The 20052-nt window shown below is 38.0% G+C and overlaps 1 protein-coding gene across 8 annotated transcripts in view; it reads left to right on the top strand.

The window, feature by feature from the left end:
* The window catches only part of PPP1R9A (protein phosphatase 1 regulatory subunit 9A), a 320981-nt gene that overhangs the window by 157670 nt on the left and 143259 nt on the right, over nucleotides 1-20052 (top strand). For all 8 annotated transcript variants that reach the window (XM_079932586.1, XM_079932584.1, XM_079932583.1 and 5 more), the window contains exon 3: nucleotides 17287-17419. In XM_079932586.1, the coding sequence (XP_079788712.1) occupies nucleotides 17287-17419 (133 nt within the window). The remainder of the gene's footprint in view (nucleotides 1-17286; nucleotides 17420-20052) is intronic.

The raw sequence follows: 20052 nt of genomic DNA, 5'->3' as shown, positions 1-20052 counted from the left end.
CATGTGAACGACTGGCCGCGCCACCAGGGGCACTTTGGGGAAAGTCTCTTAGTACCTTGAGGACTTAGGCTCCCACTTAGTCCCCCCAAAGGGGTGAAGATATAGGATTCCTAGAGCTTCTAGCTCATCTCCCCTTCCAATTCTGGTCCCCCCTAACCGTCTTCATAAACTCCCATTATCTTTCAAGGTTAGAGCATATGAATTTTATTCACACAGCAAACCATGTGTCACAAAGCTCTCCCTACATACTTTTTCCCATCTCTTACCGTTCATTCACCACTCCAGCTTTGGCCAGATTGAATTATTTCTTGGTCCATAATTCTGTTCTTCTCTCTCATTCCTACCTTGCACATATTATTCGTTCTCCCAGAATGCCTTCCACATGCCTTCCCTTCCCCACTTATTATTATTTGCTGATGGTAACCATAGCTGGCTGAAGTCTGTACTTTTTTTTTTTTTTTTTTTTTTTTTTTTGCGGTACACGGGCCTCTCACTGTTGTGGCCTCTCCCGTTGCGGAGCACAGGCTCCGGACGCGCAGGCTCAGAGGCCATGGGTCACGGGCCCAGCCGATCCGCGGCATGTGGGATCTTCCCGGACCGGGGCCCGAACCCGTGTCCCCTGCATCGGCAGGCGGACTCTCAACCACTGCGCCACCTGGGAAGCCCTGAAGTCTGTGCTTTTAAGATCTCTCATCCTTTCTTGCTTACACCTCTCCTTCCCTCTCTCTCAGGCAGGCTTAGATGCCTCCACCGTGTGCTCCCATAGCACTGTCCTCCTCTCTTTTACAGCTCTTATTCTGGTTACAGTCATAGGTCTGAGATGATTAGGTGCTCCTAGTACTGACCACAGTGCCAACCACTGAGCTGGCGCTCAATAAAAAATTGAAGTAAGAATCAATGGCTCAGGAAGGAGAAGAAATGTGAAGAGTAATTTTTTCTGTACCTACTGTCATCATTCATAGGCTCAGTAGTTTGAGAAGCTTGTATTGCCTGTTTTGACTTTTAGAATAGAATGTAAATTAAATGGGAATTCTCTGTGGGTTAGAGTTTTTAAAAAATTATTGCTTAAGCATACTTTTTTTAGCGTCTACATCATAACCATTTTACATCAAGACATGGTACATGCATGTGTGTATGTGTGTGTTTAAATCAAACTGAAAGTTTTAAGTTATAATACATACTCTTACTAATTGTAATGAACACTGATGTTTTCTATTCTTCTCTATTTAACTTTTCTCAATGCTGTTCATGACCTACTAGATTGATTTTACAACCCTTATAGGTCACAGTCAGCACCTTGGAAACCACTGCTCCAAATAACTGTACTTTGTCCTATACTTGGAGTGTTGGTGTATCCGTCAGAGTTCAACCAGAGAATATGAACCAGTAGAAGATACATATTAAGAGATTTATTGCAAGCAGTTGGCTTACACAAATGTAGGGGCTGGGTATGTAAGGCTGAAATCTGTAGGGCAGGCCATCAAGATGAGAGGGAGGATAGAACTCTGCAATAGACTGAAGCTGCTGTCCAAAGGCAGAATTTCTACTTCCTCTGGGAAGCCTCAACTCTGCTCTTAAGGCCCTTCAACTGATTGAATGAGGCTCACCCAGATTTTCTAGGGTAATCTCCCTTACTTAAAGTCAACTGATTTTGGACTTTAATCACATCTACAAAATACCTTACAGTGACACCTAGATTAGTGTTTGATTAAATAACTGGGGGCTGTAGCCTAGTCAAGTTGGCATATCAAAAGGCCATCACAGGAGGTGTAAGGAGCCTGGTCTTCAGCCCATTTTATTATCTAAAGATAGGAATCAATTTTAGTTCACCTACCACTAGGATGCTTTACATCACATTCCTTTCTTCTGCTGTACTAAAGTTAACCTTCTTGAGATCCTTACCCACTTGCTTGCTGGTATTTAGTCCCATCCATGTTTTCACATTTTCTCCCATTACCCTGGGTAAGTGCACAATTTTTGAGAGTTTTACAGAATTCCTTATGTTAGGAGTCCTCCTTTTAACCTGCACTGTTACTTCTGATGATATTCTTGAACAGATGGTCAAGTTCCCTTCAAGGCTCTTTTACTCTGTTTCCAGGCAAAATTTTGGGCCTGGGGTTCCTAAAACCCAAGGTTCCTAAAACCTCAGAGTTTACAGTTTAGTCCTCATGATACCCCTTAGCCCTCCCATCAGAGGTGCAGTCACCCTTGGGAGCTTTGCATGGGGGAGTGTAAACTTCTATACCTGAGCAACTTCTATACCCTAGGGAAGTCTTTCCCTTCTCAGCCTCTTTGGTTTGGTCATTGGCCCCCTTTCTTCCCTTTAACCACACATGCTATAGTACTACCCCATCTGTTTTCCTGTTTAGACAGTTCAGAATAATCTCCCTCCATGGGCTTTTAGAAACACAGTGCTGGCTCTGGTAGTAAAAGAAGTGAATACCAACTGCTAAAACAAATGCTAGAACAGACCCTGACTTCATAACTCATCCTGTTGTATATGTACAAGAGTATTAACTTCTGTGAATGGGAAGTCAGGTATTCCTCTAAGGAGATTACCCTGTCCCCCCAAAAAAGGTGCCAATTAGTTAATTTTTTTCTGTGATGGAGACACCTGTCCAGTGGGAACACGACCAAGGCCACCAATTTATTTCATGCTGGCCACCAGCTGTCAGTTTTGTAAAGCATATGTCTCTGGTTGAAACGAAAAGTTTGGCTGAGCTGAAAGAGAACATTGCTAGTTTCTCATGGATATGTTTAATTGTTTATTATAATTTGAAAAATACAGTGAAAAACATGAACATCAGTGGAATTGCCCAGTTTTCGGTTAAACTGTCTAGTGGAAAAACGCACTAATTTGGACAATTTGTCCAAGTTTCGAATGAGCTAAGTTTATATCTATTTATGACGGAATTTCTTCCTGATTATATTAAAGACGTAAACTGATTTTGTAAGGAGATATTAAACCTAATTTTAAGATTTTTCAAGTACTTAAACTATATATATTTGTGGGTAAATGTGCTAATTATAATTGAATTCTATTTTGTCAAAATGAAGAGATATAGGACCTTCTAATCTTTTTATCTCATGGATAATTTCTGTATATGTTACCTTGATAAAACTCCACTTATTTTAAAATGTTCTTTCATAAAAAGTTTCCTTGCATTTATCTTTCTACAGAGTCAACCACAGCTATTCTAAATTTGAAGAGTTTGCATCCTTCATATTTGGTTGTTGATAATCTACAAGTATGAAGTGATTGGTGCCATTGATAATACAAAAATGTATGTTGGATTTTATCATGGGTTTTGTGTACATTCTATGAATATCTGGGGATAAAAAAATTTACAACACTCCAATGATGTAAGAGAGACACTATCTAGATATGATTATCTTCATCAGATGTCAAAAGACTAGTTTTTGGAGCCAGAGAATATTCTATTTTAAGGCCTTTGTGACGGTTAATTTTGTGTGTCAACTTGGCTAGGCAATGGTGGCCAGATATTTGGTCACACAGTATTTTAGATGTTTTTGTGAGGGTGTTTTTGAGTGAGTTTAACATTGAAATTGGTAGACTTTGAGTATAAAGCAAATTGCCCTCTGTAATGTGGGTGGGACTCATCCAACCAGTTGAAGGCCTTAATAGTAAAAGACTGACCTCCCCTGAAGCAGAGAGAATCCTTTGGACTTGAACTCCAACAGCAACTGTTCCCTGGGTCTCCAGCCTGCTACTCTGTAGATTTTGGACTTGTCAGCCTCTACGATCACGTGAGCCAATTCCTTAAAATGAATCGTTTAATATAAATACAAATATAGTATGTATTAAATATTTTATACACACACATCCTGTTGGTTGTGTTTCTCTGGAGAACACTGACAAATAAAGGCCACTTTGTGTTGCCTTTTTTTTTTTTTTTTACATCTTTATTGGAGTATAATTGCTTTACAATGGTGTGTTAGTTTCTGCTTTATAACAAAGTGAATCAGTTATACATATACATATGTTCCCGTATCTCTTCCCTTTTGCGTCTCCCTCCCTCCCAACCTCCCTATCCCACCCCTCTAGGTGGTCACCAAGCACTGAGCTGATCTCCCTGTGCTTTGCAGCTGCTTCCCACTAGCTATCTATTTTACATGTGGTAGTGTATATATGTCCATGACACTTTCTCACTTTGTCACAGCTTACTCTTCCCCCTCCCCATATCCTCAAGTTCATTCTCTAGTAGGTCTGTGTCTTTATTCCTGTCTTACCCCTAGGTTCTTCATGACATTTTGTTTTTCTTAAATTCCATATATATGTGTTAGCATACAGTATTTGTCTTTCTCTTTCTTACTTCACTCTGTATGACAGACTCTAGGTCCATCCACCTCATTACAAATAGCTCAACTTCGTTTCTTTTTATGGCTAATATTCCATTTTATATATGTGCCACGTCTTCTTTATCCATTCATCCGATGATGGACACTTAGGTTGTTTCCATCTCTGGGCTATTGTAAATAGAGCTGCAATGAACATTTTGGTACATGACTCTTTTTGAATTATGGTTTTCTCAGGGTATATGCCCAGTAGTGAGATTGCTGGGTCATATGGTAGTTCTATTTGCAGTTTTTTAAGGAACCTCCATACTGTTCTCCATAGTGGCTGTACAAATTCACATTCCCACCAGCAGTGCAAGAGTGTTCCCTTTTCTCCATACCCTCTCCAGCATTTATTGTTTCTAGATTTTTTGATGATGGCCATTCTGACTGGAGTGAGATGATATCTCATTGTAGTTTTGACTTGCATTTCTCTAATGATTAATGATCTTGAGCATTCCTTCATGTGTTTGTTTGCAGTCTGTATATCTTCTTTGGAGAAATGTCTATTTAGGTCTTCTGCCCATTACTGGATTGGGTTGTTTGTTTTTTTGTTATTGAGCTGCATGAGCTGCTTATAAATTTTGGAAACTACTCCTTTGTCAGTTGCTTCATTTGCAAATATTTTCTCCCATTCTGAGGGTTGTCTTTTGGTCTTGTTTATGGTTTCCTTTGCTGTGCAAAAGCTTTGAACTTTCATTAGGTCCCATTTGTTTATTTTTGTTTTTCTTTCCATTTCTCTAGGAGGTGGGTCAAAAAGGAGCTTGCTGTGATTTATGTCATAGAGTGTTCTGCCTATATTTTCCTCTAAGAGTTTGATAGTTTCTGGCCTTACATTTAGGTCTTTAATCCATTTTGAGCTTATTTTTGTGTATGGTGTTAGGGAGTGATCTAATCTCATACTTTTACATGTACCTGTCCAGTTTTCCCAGCACCACTTATTGAAGAGGCTGTCCTTTCTCCACTGTACATTCCTGCCTCCTTTATCAAAGATAAGGTGACCATATGTGCGTGGGTTTATCTCTGGGCTTTCTATCCTGTTCCATTGATCTATCTTTCTGTTTTTGTGCCAGTACCATTACTGTCTTGATTACTGTAGCTTTATAGTAGAGTCTGAAGTCAGGGAGCCTGATTCCTCCAGCTCCGGTTTTCATTCTCAAGATTGTTTGGCTATTCGGGGTCTTTTGTGTTTCCATACAAATTGTGGAATTTTTTGTTCTAGTTCTGTGAAAAATGACAGTGGTAGTTTGATAGGGACTGCATTGAATCTGCAGATTGCTTTGGGTAGTAGAGTCATTTTCATAATGTTGAATCTTCCAGTCCAAGAACATGGTATATCTCTCCATCTATTTGTGTCATCTTTAATTTCTTTCATCACTGTCTTATAATTTTCTGCATACAGGTCTGTTGTCTCCTTAGGTAGGTTTATTCCTAGATATTTTATTCTTTTTATTGCAATGGTAAATGGGAATGTTTTCTTTATTTCACTTTCAGATTTTTCAGCCTTAGTGTATAGGAATGCCAGAGATTTCTGTGCATTAATTTTGTATCCTGCTACTTTACCAAATTCATTGATTAACTCTAGTAGTTTTCTGGTAGCATCTTTAGGATTCCCTATGTATAGTATCATGTCATCTGCAAACAGTGACACCTTTTTTTCTTCTTTTTTGATTTGGATTCCTTTTATTTCCTTTTCTTTTCTGATTGCTGTGGCTAAAACTTCCAAAACTATGTTGAATAAAAGTGGTGAGAGTGGGCAGCCTTGTCTTGTTCCTGATCTTAGTGGAAATGCTTTCAGTTTTTCACCATTGAGGATGATGTTGGCTGTGGGTTTGTCATATATGGCCTTTATTATGCTGAGGAAAGTTCCCTCTATGCCTACTTTCTGCAGGGTTTTTATGATAAATGTGTGTTGAATTTTGTCGAAAGCTTTCTCTGCATCTATTGAGATGATCATATGGTTTTTCTCCTTCAATTTGTTAATATGGTGTATCACGTTGATTGATTTGCATATATTGAAGAATCCTTGCATTCCTGGAATAAACCCCACTTGATCATGGTGTATGATCCTTTTAATGTTCTGTTGGATTCTGTTTGCTAGTATTTTGTTGAGGATTTTTGCATCTATGTTCATCAGTGATATTGACCTGTAGTTTTCTTTCTTTGTGACATCCTTGTCTGGTGTTAGTATCAAGGTGATGGTGGCCTCGTAAAATGAGTTTGCGAGTGTTCCTCCCTCTGCTGTATTTTGGAAGAGTTGGAGAAGGATAGGTATTAGCTCTTCTCTAAATGTTTGATAGAATTTGCCTGTGAAGCCATCTGGTCCTGGGCTTTTGTTTCTTGGAAGATTTTTAATCACAGTTTCAATTTCAGTGCTTAAGATTAATCTGTTCATATTTTCTAGTTTTCCCTGATTCAGTCTTGGCAGGTTGTGCATTTCTAACAATTTGTCCATTTCTTCCAGGTTGTCCATTTTATTGGCATAGAGTTGCTTGTAGTAATCTCTCATGATCTTTTGTATTTCTGCAGTGTCAGTTGTTACTTCTCCTTTTTCATTTCTAATTCTATTGATTTGAGTCTTCTCCCTTTGTTTCTGGATGAGTCTGGCTAATGGTTTATCAATTTTGTTTATCTTCTCAAAGACCCAGCTTTTAGTTTTATTGATCTTTGCTATCGTTTCCTTCATTTCTTTTTCATTTATTTCTGATCTGATCTTTAGGATTTCTTTCCTTCTGCTAACGTTGGGGTTTTTCTGTTCTTCTTTCTCTAATTGCTTTAGGTGCAATGTTAGGTTGTTTATTCGAGATGTTTCCTGTTTCTTAAGGTAGGATTGTATTGCTATAAACTTCCCTCTTAGAACTGCTTTTGCTGCATCGCATAGGTTTTGGGTCATCGTGTCTCCATTGTCATTTGTTTCTAGGTATTTTTTGATTTCCTCTTTGATTTCTTCAGTGATCACTTCGTTATTAAGTCGTGTATTTTTTAGCCTCCATGTGTTTGTATTTTTTACAGATCTTTTCCTGTTATTGATATCTAGTCTCATAGCGTTGTGGTCGGAAAAGATACTTGATACGATTTCAATTTTCTTAAATTTACCAAGGCTTGATTTGTGACCCAAGATATGATCTATCCTGGAGAATGTTCCATGAGCACTTGAGAAAAATGTGTATTCTGTTGTTTTTGGATGGAATGTCCTATAAATATCAATTAAGTCCATCTTGTTTAATGTATCATTTAAAGCTTGTGTTTCCTTATTTATTTTCATTTTGGATGATCTGTCCCTTGGTGAAAGTCGGTGTTGAAGTCCCGTACTATGAATGTGTTACTGTCGATTTCCCCTTTTATGGCTGTTAGTATTTGCCTTATGTATTGAGGTGCTCCTATGTTGGGTGCATAAATATTTACAATTGTTATATCTTCTTCTTGGATCGATCCCTTGATCATTATGTAGTGTCCTTCTTTGTCTCTTCTAATAGTCTTTATTTTAAAGTCTATTTTGTCTGATATGAGAATTGCTACCCCAGCTTTCTTTTGGTTTCCATTTGCATGGAATATCCTTTTCCACCCCCTCACTTTCAACTGTATGTGTCTCTAGGTCTGAAGTGGGTCTCTTGTAGACAGCATATATATGGGTCTTGTTTCTGTATCCATTCAGCCAATCTGTGTCTTTTGGTGGGAGCATTTAGTCCATTTACATTTAAGGTAATTATTGATATGTATGTTCCTATTCCCATTTTCTTAATTGTTTTGGGTTCATTATTGTAGGTCTTTTCCTTCTCTTGTGTTTCTTGCCTAGAGGAGTTCCTTTAGCATTTGTTGTAAAGCTGGTTTGGTGGTGCTGAACTCTCTCAGCATTTGCTTGTCTGTAAAGGTTTTAATTTCTCCATCAAATCTGAATGAGATCCTTGCTGGGTAGAGTAATCTTGGTTGCAGGTTTTTCTCCTTCATCACTTTAAATATGTCCTGCCAGTCCCTTCTGGCTTGCAGAGTTTCTGCTGAAAGATCAGCTGTTAACCTTATGGGGATTCCCTTGTGTGTTATTTCTTGTTTTTCCCTTGCTGCTTTTAGTATCTTTTCTTTGTATTTAATTTTTGACAGTTGGATTAATATGTATCTTCGTGTATTTCTCCTTGCGTTTATCCTGTATGGGACTCTCTGTGCTTCCTGGACTTGATTAACTATTTCCTTTCCCATATTAGGGAAGTTTTCAACTATAATCTCTTCAAATATTTTCTCAGTCCCTTTCTTTTTCTCTTCTTCTTCTGGAACTCCTACAATTCGAATGTTGGTGCATTTAATGTCGTCCCAGAGGTCTCTGAGACTGTCCTCAGTTCCTTTCATTCTTTTTCCTTTATTCTGCTCTGCAGTAGTTATTTCCACTATCTTATCTTCCAGGTCACTTATCCGTTCTTCTGCCTCAGTTACTCTGCTATTGATCCCTTCTAGAGTATTTTTAATTTCATTTATTGTGTTGTTCATCGTTGTTTGTTTTATCTTTAGTTCTTCTAGGTCCTTGTTAAATGTTTCTTGCATTTTCTCTATTCTATTTCCAAGATTTTGGATCATCTTTACTATCATTCTGAATTCTTTTTCAGGTAGACTGCCTATTTCCTCCTCATTTGTTAGGTCTGGTGGGTTTTTATCTTGCTCCTTCATCTGCTGTGTGTTTTTCTGTCTTCTCATTTTGCTTATCTTACTGTGTTTGGGGTCTCCTCTTTGCAGGCTGTAGGTTCGTCGTTCCCGCTGTTCTTGGTGTCTGACCCCAGTGGCTAAGGTTGGTTCAGTGGGTTGTGAAGGCTTCCTGGTGGAGGGTACTAGTGCCTGTGTTCTGGTGGATGAGGCTGGATCTTGTCTTTCTGGTGGGCAGGTCCACGTCTGGTGGTGTGTTTTGGGGTTGTCTGTGGACTTATTATGATTTTAGGCAGCCTCTCTGCTAATGGGTGGGGTTGTGTTCCTGTCTTGCTAGTTGTTTGGCATAGGGTGTCCAGCACTGTAGCTTGCTGGTCGTTGAGTGAAGCTGGGTGCTGGTGTTGAGATGGAGATCTCTGGGAGATTTTCGCCGTTTGATATTATGTGGCGCTGGGAGGTTTCTTGTGGACCAGTGTCCTGAAGTTGGCTCTCCCACCTCAGAGGCACAGCACTGACTCCTGGCTGCAGCACCAAGAGCCTTTCCTGCACACAGCTCAGAATAAAAGGGAGAAAAATTAGAAGGAAAGAATTAGTAGAAGTAGAAAGCAAGAAAGGAGGGAGGGAGGAATGAAGGAAGGAAGGAGGGAAGGAAGGAAAAAAAGAAGATAAAGTAAAATAAAATATAATAAAGTTTTTAAAATAATAAATAATTATTAAGAAAAAATATTTTTAAAAACGGACGGGTAGAACCGTAGGACAAATGGTGGAAGCAAAGCTATAGAGACAAAATCTCACACGGAAGCGTACACATACACACTCACAAAAAGAGGAAAAGGGGAAAAAATCATAAATCTTGCTCTCAAAGCCACCTCCTCAATTTGGGATGATTCCTTGTCTATTCATGTATTGCACAGATGCAGGGTATATCAAATTGATTGTGGAGCTTTAATCCGCTACACCTGAGGCTGCTGGGAGAGATTTCCCTTTCTCTTTGTTCACACAGCTCCCAGGGGCTCAGCTTTGGATCTGGCCTCGCCTCAGCGTGTAGGTCGCCTGAGGGTGCCTGTTCTTCACTCAGACAGGACGGGGTTAAAGGAGCAGCTGCTTCGGGGGCTCTGGCTCACTCAGGTCGGGGGGGTGGGGGAGGGAGGGGCACGGAGTGCGGGGCGGGCCTGCGTCGGCAGAGGAGGGGCACGGCGTGCGGGGCGGGCCTGCGTCGGCAGAGGCCGGCGTGACGTTGCACCAGCCTGAGGCGCGCTGTTCGTTCTCCCGGGGAAGTTGTCCCTGGAGCCCGGGACCCAGGCAGTGGCGGGCTGCACAGGCTCCCCGGAAGGGAGGTGTGGAGAGTGACCTGTGCTCGCACACAGGCTTCTTGGTGGCGGCAGCAGCAGCCTTAGCGTCTCATACCCGTCTCTGGGGTCCGCGCTTTTAGCCGCGGCTCGCGCCTGTCTCTGGAGCTCCTTTAAGCAGCGCTCTTAATCCCCTCTCCTCGCGCACCAGGAAACAAAGAGGAAAGAAAAAGTCTCTTGCCTCTTCGGCAGGTCCAGACTTTTTCCTGGACTCCTTCCCGGCTAGCCGTGGCGCACTAACCCCTTCAGGCTGTGCTCACGCCGCCAGTCCTCTCCCTGCGCTCCGACCAAAGCCCAAGCCTCAGCTCCCAGCCCCGCCCGCCCCGGTGGGTGAGCGGACAAGCCTCTCAGTCTGGTGAGTGCCGGTCAGCAACGATCCTCTGTGCGGGAATCTCCCCGCTTTGCCCTCCGCACTGCTGTTGCTGTGCTCTCCTCCGCGGCCCCGAAGCTTTCCCCCTCAGCCACCCGCAGTCTCCGCCCGCAAAGGGGCTTCCTAGTGTGTGGAAAACCTTCCTCCTTCACAGCTCCTTCCCACTGGTGCAGGTCCCATCCGTGTCCTTTCGTCTCTGTTTATTCATTTTTCTTTTGCCCTACCCAGGTACGTGGGGAGTTTCTTGCCTTTTGGGGTGTGTGAGGTCTTCTGCCAGCGTTCAGTAGGTGTTCTGCAGGAGTTGTTCCTCGTGTAGATGTATTTCTCGTGTATCTGTGGGGAGGAAGGTGATCTCCGCGTCTTACTCCTCCGCCATCTTCCCCTCAATCCTGTGTTTCCTTTTGACTAGCCTTGCTGTCTACCTCCCATTATGTATATTTATTTTTTCACTTCCTGTTCTTTAGTTATTCATGAAAATACTAGGCTTACAATTAGTGAAATATACCTTTTGTCCTTATAGACTTTGTCTTTAGTAGTTATCTTCATATATACCATGTATATTGTTCTCTGAGCTTCAAATCTTTCCTCTTTTCTGCCTTACTTACTGGATCAGTTGGTACACGAGTTAAAGATTACTTGTGTAATGTTTTATATTGTCTGTAATTTACTTCCAGTTATTTCAGCACACATATCACCATATTTATGGTAATAACTTTGTTTTAGGAGCCTTTAGTTAGCATTCTAGGTATAACAATCATGAATCTTCACTCTAGGATTAGTAGTTGAAAGTCCCTAATTAGAAGTCTACATTCCAGCGATGCATACTTTAAATAGTAAGGTTTATTAATGTTGGGGATGTTACAAATAATTGGTGAAATGCATAATGTTGAACATATGTGGATTGGTTTTAGAAATATTTTATGTAAATGGACTTTGAGTCAAGCAAGCTAAGCTTTTAGAGTAACACCTAACTCTAGTTCTCATTTGGTCCTGTTTTCTGAAATGTAGGATTCCATTGAGGGATCCAGTTAGAAAATTAGACACATCCTACTGTAGAATATTGTCACAGTTGCTTTAAGTATACCTCCATGCAGGTTACTTGTCAGAATAACTAAAGGACAGAAATCTGAGACTTCACTGAGCTTGCAAGAGCTGTGGGTCTTTTTCTTCCATCCTCCTGCTCATCAATGTGTTTATATGCAGCAGAAAGCTCTCACTTATTTAGAATCTTTGGAGATTGCCAACGCTTACCCCCAAATGCCTGATAATTGTGCACTTCAGTTTGGCTTATGTCAATTTAGTACAAGAAGCTAACATACTCCCTGGCACACAGTAGGCAGTCAAGAAACTATAATTCTTATATCATAAATCAGTGAGGGACAAAAAGGAAACTGAAGTTTTAAGGCTGTCAGGATCCTCCTTTCTGAGGATGGTTTATCGCCAGATTTGTTTTTAAAACTTTAAGATATGGACTGATCCTGAATTCATTTTGACCTGCATTGACTAAAGAAAATGTGTTATAAGGAAGTAAAGGAAATAAGGTTTTTTTTTCCTTATTGTTGAAAAAAATGTTGCTGTTGTTTTGAAAAAGTGTTGGAGCTCAAACTACCAGAAATGTGAAAAAGAATGATTCTAGTTGAAATCTTATAAGCTAATTTTAACTTTATTTGTTTTCCATAGCCTTGGGTTGCTGGGTCAGAAATGTCATTGCTAACTGTATTCGTAAACTTGTTATCCCTAAAAGCCTGCCTCTGCTGCAAAGCAAGGGATATGGTCTTGTTTTGTTTCCTTTGATCAAGGAATAGAGTATCACTCGTTGGCTCTGAAACAAGAAGTCTTAAATGTAAACATCCTTTTGTTTGCTTTTCTCAGTGAAATAAAGCAGGAACAATGTGAAGGTGACTGAACTAAATATATATGTTTATATCTTGAATGGCGTTGAATATTAGGACCCAGGATGCTGTTGGCCTTTAGTTTTTTGCATTGCAGTGGTATCATGATGGAGCTCTGATTATTATTTGTGTAATTAACTATTCATATATATTTGTAGAGCAGTTATGGTAATATAAATAAAAATGATAGAACTATTATAAGAATACTGAAAGAGTCATGACCATATTGATGAAAGGGGAAGTCTTTACCTAGGTCAATTTTCCTTTCATCTCTGAGGTTCTACCTGATGAAGGCAAAACAAAGCCTGGCGGCAGATGATGAGCCATTGTGTAATGATACTGTAGTGCTCTGGACACAGGTAGGGATTTTGGCAGGCCAGTCTACATTATAATACTAAATTAGTCTTGCAGATTTTTGTTCCAAGGGCATTAAGCATCATAGTGGATTAAATATTCAAAACTTATTTATAAATGAGAATATGAGGTGAGTGTAGGTATCTGGGGCAATATTGTTATCTCTCATATTACCCTGGAACAGCTTTCCCTCCCCTGACATTGAACCCAGCGTAATTATTTGGACTATCTCATTTCATTCTTACAGCAACTTTATGCGGTAGGTATTATTATTATAATAGCCATTTTGTGAATAGTGAAACTGAGGCTTAGAGTGGTTTTACAATTTGGCAAGAGCTACATAGCTAGAGAATTTAGGAGGTATTTAATTTAAAGTTAGGATCATACCAATTGAGAACATATTTATACCTATATATGTATATATAGAAATATATAAATAGATACAAAAGGATATATCAGTAGATATAGGTATATCTGCCATGTGCTTTTTTGGTTAAATAATATATGTATTTCAGAGACTTTCATGTCAGCAGAGATCTTTTAAATCATTGCATGAAATTACATATTTGTATATATTATAATTTAGTAAGACATTTTCTCTATCATTGGACATTTAGGTAATTTTCCATCTTAGGCTATTATAAATAGTTCTGTAATGAACTTCCTTGCACAGGTATCTGTGCACACCTGCAAGTATCTCTATAAATACTTAGGTATAGCGTTATTGGATCAAAGGCATTTACATTTAAAATCTTGATAGCTATTCTCAAACTGCGACCTTTTTCCTGCTTTTCCAAGTGTATTCTTTTTCCTATATCCTCACAAACACTGGATGTGCAGTCTTTTTTTAAAAAAAAAATCATCCTGTGGGTGAATATATAGTATTTACTTCTTGAATTTGCTTAATTTTTAATGAAGTTGAGCATCTTTACATCATTTATTGATATGTCTTTGTTGAATTCTCAGTTTCCTTTCCCCTACTTACAGATGTAGTTAAGTTGATAAAACCCTTTTTATATTATGAATATTCATATTTCAATTTGATATTTGGCAATATATTCTCCTAATATTTGACTTGTTTTGTAATTTCATTATGGTATATTTTGTTACCTAGAAGTTTTTAGCATTAATTTTTAATCAAATAGTTTACTCATTTTCTTTAGGATTTCTAGGGTCTTCGGCTTTTTGGGAATGTCCTCTCTAGCCTGTTAAACATTCTCCCATATTTTCTTTTAGCAGTTTAATAGTTTATAATTTTTGTTCTTAACCAATGTTAAGTTTTACTTTTTGTTAATCATATGAAATAGGAATCTTTTTTCATATGGATATCTCATTCTTTCCCTACTATTTATTGAATAGACCACCCAAGCTAATTTGAATAGAAAAGTAGAGGAGTGAAACAGAATAGAGTACAAAAATAGATCTGTCTTGGGGCAAACTGCACTGCCTTAATAAACTAAGTTTTATTGTATGTTTTGGTATCTGATAGGGTCTATTTCCATCCTTATTCCTTGTTTGCTAGCAGCTTGTTAGTTTCCATGAAAAATGTTAGTGGGATTTTAATTTTGATTGCCCTGAATTCATAAATTAAATTGGGGCAAAGAGACATTTACAGTAATTTAGGATCATAGAGGTTTTTACAATATTAAGGATTTTAATCCAATAACATAGTATGGCATTACACTTCTTCAAGGCTTTTTGAATTTTTCAGTTAAGTTTTATAGATAAAGGATATCCTTGCACATTTATAATCAGCAATTCTTGAGTATTTTATAATTTCTGATCTTTTCTGTTATATTTTCTAAAGCTATTATGGGCTTTTTTGGTAGTTTTGAAATTCTGTTTTCACTGAACTCTTGTTCATTCTAACAGTTTTTCTGTTTAACCTCTTGGATTCTCCAGGTAAACAAAAGCTTAATTTGCAAATAATGAATTCTGGCTTTTCTGTTTCATGTATTTATAGGTTTTACCTATGTGCCCACATAATTTACCAGACTATGAACAAGCTGAAGATGAAAAGTATATTACATTATTTCTTCTCTACAGAATTAAATGGTGATATGGTCATCTGATTGCTACATGCCTCAAACATTATTTAAAGTACTGTTTTCCAATATGTAGTCATATAGTTAGTTTTCTGTTTGTTTTATTTAATTTCTGGTTATCCTCAAATGGACTTTATAAACCAGACTGATTGGGGAAGGACATTTGATAGCAGATGTGTGTGTATACACACAAACACATATACACATATACACATGTGTATGTATACACACATTTTTTAATTCATACATTAAGTTGGTAGCAAAATTGAGTTATGTTCCTGTATAAATATCGTTTGAATCCTTGTTTAGCAATCATATACTTGAACCTATTAGCAGAAGTAGACAAGTGGCAAACATCAATGGAATAATTTCCGGTCATCTCTGCCGATAGTTTCCAGGACATGTACGTTCCAGATCCAAGTAACTTTCTTTGTATGTTGTTAAAGTTTGCTCCCTTAGGCATGCTGCACTGTGGTCCACTCAACTGTCGATGTTTTCCAAAAGATACAGATATAGATTTTTTCTAGTGTCTTATATTTGAAATATACATTCTACCCCTTCTACATTTGAATATGTGAATCTTTGTTTATTTAAGGTTCAACTCAAATATTTTCCCCTCCATGAAATTCATGACAATAAAAAAATTACTTGGTATATTCCTTTGTTACATCAGTTATCACATATATTTTAGTTTATTTTGATTTCTATGTCCCTACTGAGCTGTGAGCTACTTGAAACTGTACCTTCTTCAGTGTCTAGCACGATGTCTGGCATAGAGTTGATTCTTTGTAAATTTTTGATGAATGAATAAATAAGTGATTACCAAAACATATAAGGGAAGTGAAAGATCAAACAGGCTGTCTAAGAGAAAGTCATAAACATGACAATTTAAGAAAAATATTGGAAGGTTTTATGGAAGGGGCATAGGAAGCATATTTTATGAAAAGATTAATTTAAAAGGTACAAACCCCATAGTTTAGAAGTGTTCATTTTGATGTAGAAATGTTTATTGTGTTGTAGAAATGTGGTAGAGACCAAGTGAATGGTACAAGGCTATGAAAACATGTTGAAAGTCAGGAAGAAAAACAGTTATGCATTCTGGTACAAAACCTATAAATGATACGATTTTGAGAAGTATGTAGAATTAGGAACCACACTACATCTGTTTCTTTGTACGCAGTATATATTTCTGGTTTATAGGTTACCATATACAGCATGTAAGAGTTGCCAGTTTTCCAATAATATGAATGTAAAGCACATCTGGACTAGCAGGGCCAGCTTTATAGGCAATAGACTTAATTTCTTTCATCTCTGACCTTCTGTCCTGCTTTCTATTGATGTTTTTATTATCACTTTTTAAAGTATATATTTTTAAAAACTACTCACTCCTAGATTTGGGAGGACATGACAAAGTTTTGTCAGGCACAGTCTAGATACTTCATAATTGTTGAATTTAATTGAAAATGTCAGTTTTTATCATGCAAATTAATTAGGCTTGATGAATTATACATTTCTTTTTAAAAAATATTCTTCAGTGTATTAAGTGAGGGGTTGTATACCTATTTCCAGTTACTTTTCAAATAAAACAAATATTTCAGCAGAAAGAAGATGTACAGCTACATCTGAAGACCACATTTAGTAGTCTTTTGAATGATTTAGGTCAGAAAGAAAGAGCTACCAATATCCTGTTTGTTCTGCAGCTCTTGAGCAATATTTTGATAGTCATTTCATTAAAAGGTTCAATGAGGATTTAATTTATATCTACATGGAAGTAAAATGAGAGATGACAAATGAGAGCTTAACACAGCCCAGTACAGAATAGAAGTCAGTTTCAATGATTCTGTGTTTGAAATATAATTCTAATAAAACCAGCACACTGCAACATCAGGGCTTGTATAGGTCATAGCATGAAATGGGTTCAGTGCGGGTATTTGCTTCGGTAAATAAAGCCTGAAGATGCTTTACCTTAATTTTACTGCAGCTAATATGGTATACTCTGATACTATAAAAAGTGATAAATGTTGCTAACCATATAATGTATTCTGTGGCTAATGCTGTCTCTCAAATTATTAAAAGTGGTACATTTTTTAAATTAGTAAGTTATTTTTATTCTGATTCAGTTTTCCTTTTCTTAACATCTCAGTTGATTTTATGACAAAACAGTTGTTTAGAAGAAATTCTTCGTACAAAATTTTTAACTTACGTAGTTTTGGATATGTAGCAGATTTTTTTTTTTATCAAGAAAACTGTCTTTTTTAGATTTTCATCTTTTTGTTGATATCTTACTACAGGTCTTCAGCACATACTCCAATGAAGACTATGACAGGAGAAATGATGAAGTTGACCCTGTGGCTGCTTCAGCCGAGTATGAACTTGAAAAGCGTGTAGAAAAGCTGGAACTTTTCCCAGTGGAACTAGAGAAAGGTATATGAGCTCTACAATGTTAATAATATTATATTGCTATGTTAATAATGTAGAAATGACTTTATTTTCCCTAAGTATAGCCTTTCTCCCCCCCCCCAAGGATTAGATAAAGCTTTATTTCTCATGGAGGGTTTTATTTATTAAATTTCAAAAATAGTTTATATGAATTCTGTATAGATGGTGGATTGAAAGACTCCTCCCTTACACACTCCACTGAAACCCATCTACTTTAGTTGGCTGGGTTGGCGACTAGGAGTAGGGAGGTGTGAGTGAGGTCTGATGTTTTCTTGGTACTCCTGCAAAGCGCTGGTGCAGGTGAGGAGTCCAGAGAGAGCTGCCGTAAGTGAGAGCTTGGAGCAGGTGGTTGCTTTGGGGATTTTTGGTGGAGGGAGAGTGGTCATGGTTAGATTCTGCATGTAGTAGATAGGGGGAGTGCTGGGCCTTTAGAAAATGGTGGATTTTTGGAATGAAGGCAGTAGAATCCTCTTCATCTCTGAGGGGAGAAAGCTAAAGGAAAGCAGGGAGGACAGGAGCAGAGGGGTTTGCTCCTGATTTTTCCCTGGAATCACAGACTGCCTGCTACAGTAACTGGGACCTACGGGACCAGAGCCTGCTGTGTTTACCATCATAAATCATCACCTGGGAACTGAATTAGGACCTAGTGAACAGAAAAATAGCACATCTCAGAGAACTTTGGAAAAAAGCAGAACAAACAGATGACAACTTGAATAACAAAAAAACCCAAAGAAACCAAATAAAGATGTTCAAGTGTGGCTTTAAAAAGACATTCTTAGGGCTTTCTTGGTGGTGCAGTGGTTGCAAATCCGCCTATCAACGCAGGGGACACAGGTTCGATCCCTGGTCCGGGAAGATCCCACATGCCGCGGAGCAGCTAAGACCGTGCGCCACAACTACTGAGCCTGCTCTCTAGAGCCCGCCAGCCACAACTACTGAAGCCCACGCGCCTAGAGCCCATGCTCCGCAACAAGAGAAGCCACCGCCATGAGAAGCCCACACACCACAACGAAGACTGGCCCCTGCTCGCCGCAACTAGAGAAGAGCCCGCGTGCAGCAGCGAAGACCCAACACAGCCGAAAGTAAATAAATAAAGTAAATAAATATATATATAAAAAGACATTCTTAATTAAGCAAATTAACAACAACAAAAATATTTATTTTAAGATTAAAAATTTCAGTAGAGGAATTGAAAAGGTTATTGTTAAGACTCAAATTGGTTATCTAGAAGGTCAAACATAAGAAATGTCCCAAAGTAATTTTTAAATTTTCAAACAGAGCAAAAAATCCAAGAAAAATCATGAAGGAGACCCAATATATAAGTTGTAATAGAAGGGGAAAAGACAGTACAGGACAAGAGACATATTAGACAAAATAGAAGAAATTTTTCTGAGCTCAAAATATATCTGAACCTCATAATTTAAAGGTCCTAGCCAATTTGTTGCAAGTGAAAGGACTTTAAAAAAAATCCCCATACTCAGGCACAGCCTGAGAAAATTCTAATCTTCAAACATAAAGTGAAAATCTTACAAAATACCAGGTCAAAATCAAAGCAAACAAAGAAGCAAAGGTACTTGCAAAAAGGTAGTTATTAGACTAGCCTCAGACTTCTTATATGTAACACTGGGAGTGGGGAGGTATGTATGATTTCACACACCACTGAGAAGAAAAAGGATAATGATCCAAGGATCCTTTATCCATCCCAGAATATTTACCTATCCTGATGAAAGAAAGAAATGTGCTTATATGTAAGGACTTAAAGAACATATCTCCTTCATAATTCTCAATTAGCAAGGAGGAAAAGAAACAAAGAACAGCTTGTTCAACACAGCAAATGTTTGGGAAAGAGAGTTGAAAACTATGTAAGTACTAAGCATAAAATTGCTTGATGAAAAATATATAAAGAATACCAATTATTACACTAAACAACACTGGCCAATAATTGTTCCTATAAAAGACACTTTCATTTGAGGTTAAAGAGAATGTAAGAGTGAAGCTTACACTTTTCATCCATTTAAAAATGTAAAAACCATCCTTAGCTTATGGCCCATACAAAGACAGCTGGATTTGGCTGTGGGCCATTGTATTGCTTACAATAGCAAAAATGAGAGCAATCTGAGTAATCATCAATGATAGGAAAAGGTATATAAATTGTAGCATTATCTATTCCATAAAATATTACTCAGCAGTAAAAATGAAGGAGCCACAGTTCCATGTAGCAGTGTGTTATGATTCTTACAAACATGAAATTGAGGCGGGGTGGGAAGCAAATCACAGAAGAAGCCATTCAGTACAATTCCATTTATTTAAATTTAAAAGCCAGGAAAAATTAAACAGCATATTCCTTAGAAATACACAAATAAGTAGCTTTAAAAAGTAGTATTAAGAAAAGGGAGGAATGGTAGCACCATGTTTAGGATAATGGTTACCAAAGGAAGAGTTATGATTTCAGGGAAGCTTACATTAGTGGGCTTTTGGAGTATTTGTAATGTTTTCTGTCTTTGTTAGTACATGAATGTTTGCTTTATTTTTGTTTTACGCAATGTTTTGTAGGTAAATGTTTTTATAAACTCTTTTGTTTGTATGCTACATTTCATAGTAAAAGTTAAACTAGAAAA

This window comes from Stenella coeruleoalba (genome assembly GCF_951394435.1).
Source record: "Stenella coeruleoalba genome assembly, chromosome: 9".
Lineage (NCBI taxonomy): Eukaryota > Metazoa > Chordata > Mammalia > Artiodactyla > Delphinidae > Stenella > Stenella coeruleoalba.
The sequence above is the reverse complement of the archived record's forward strand: the minus strand, read 5'-3'. Positions and strand labels throughout refer to the sequence as shown.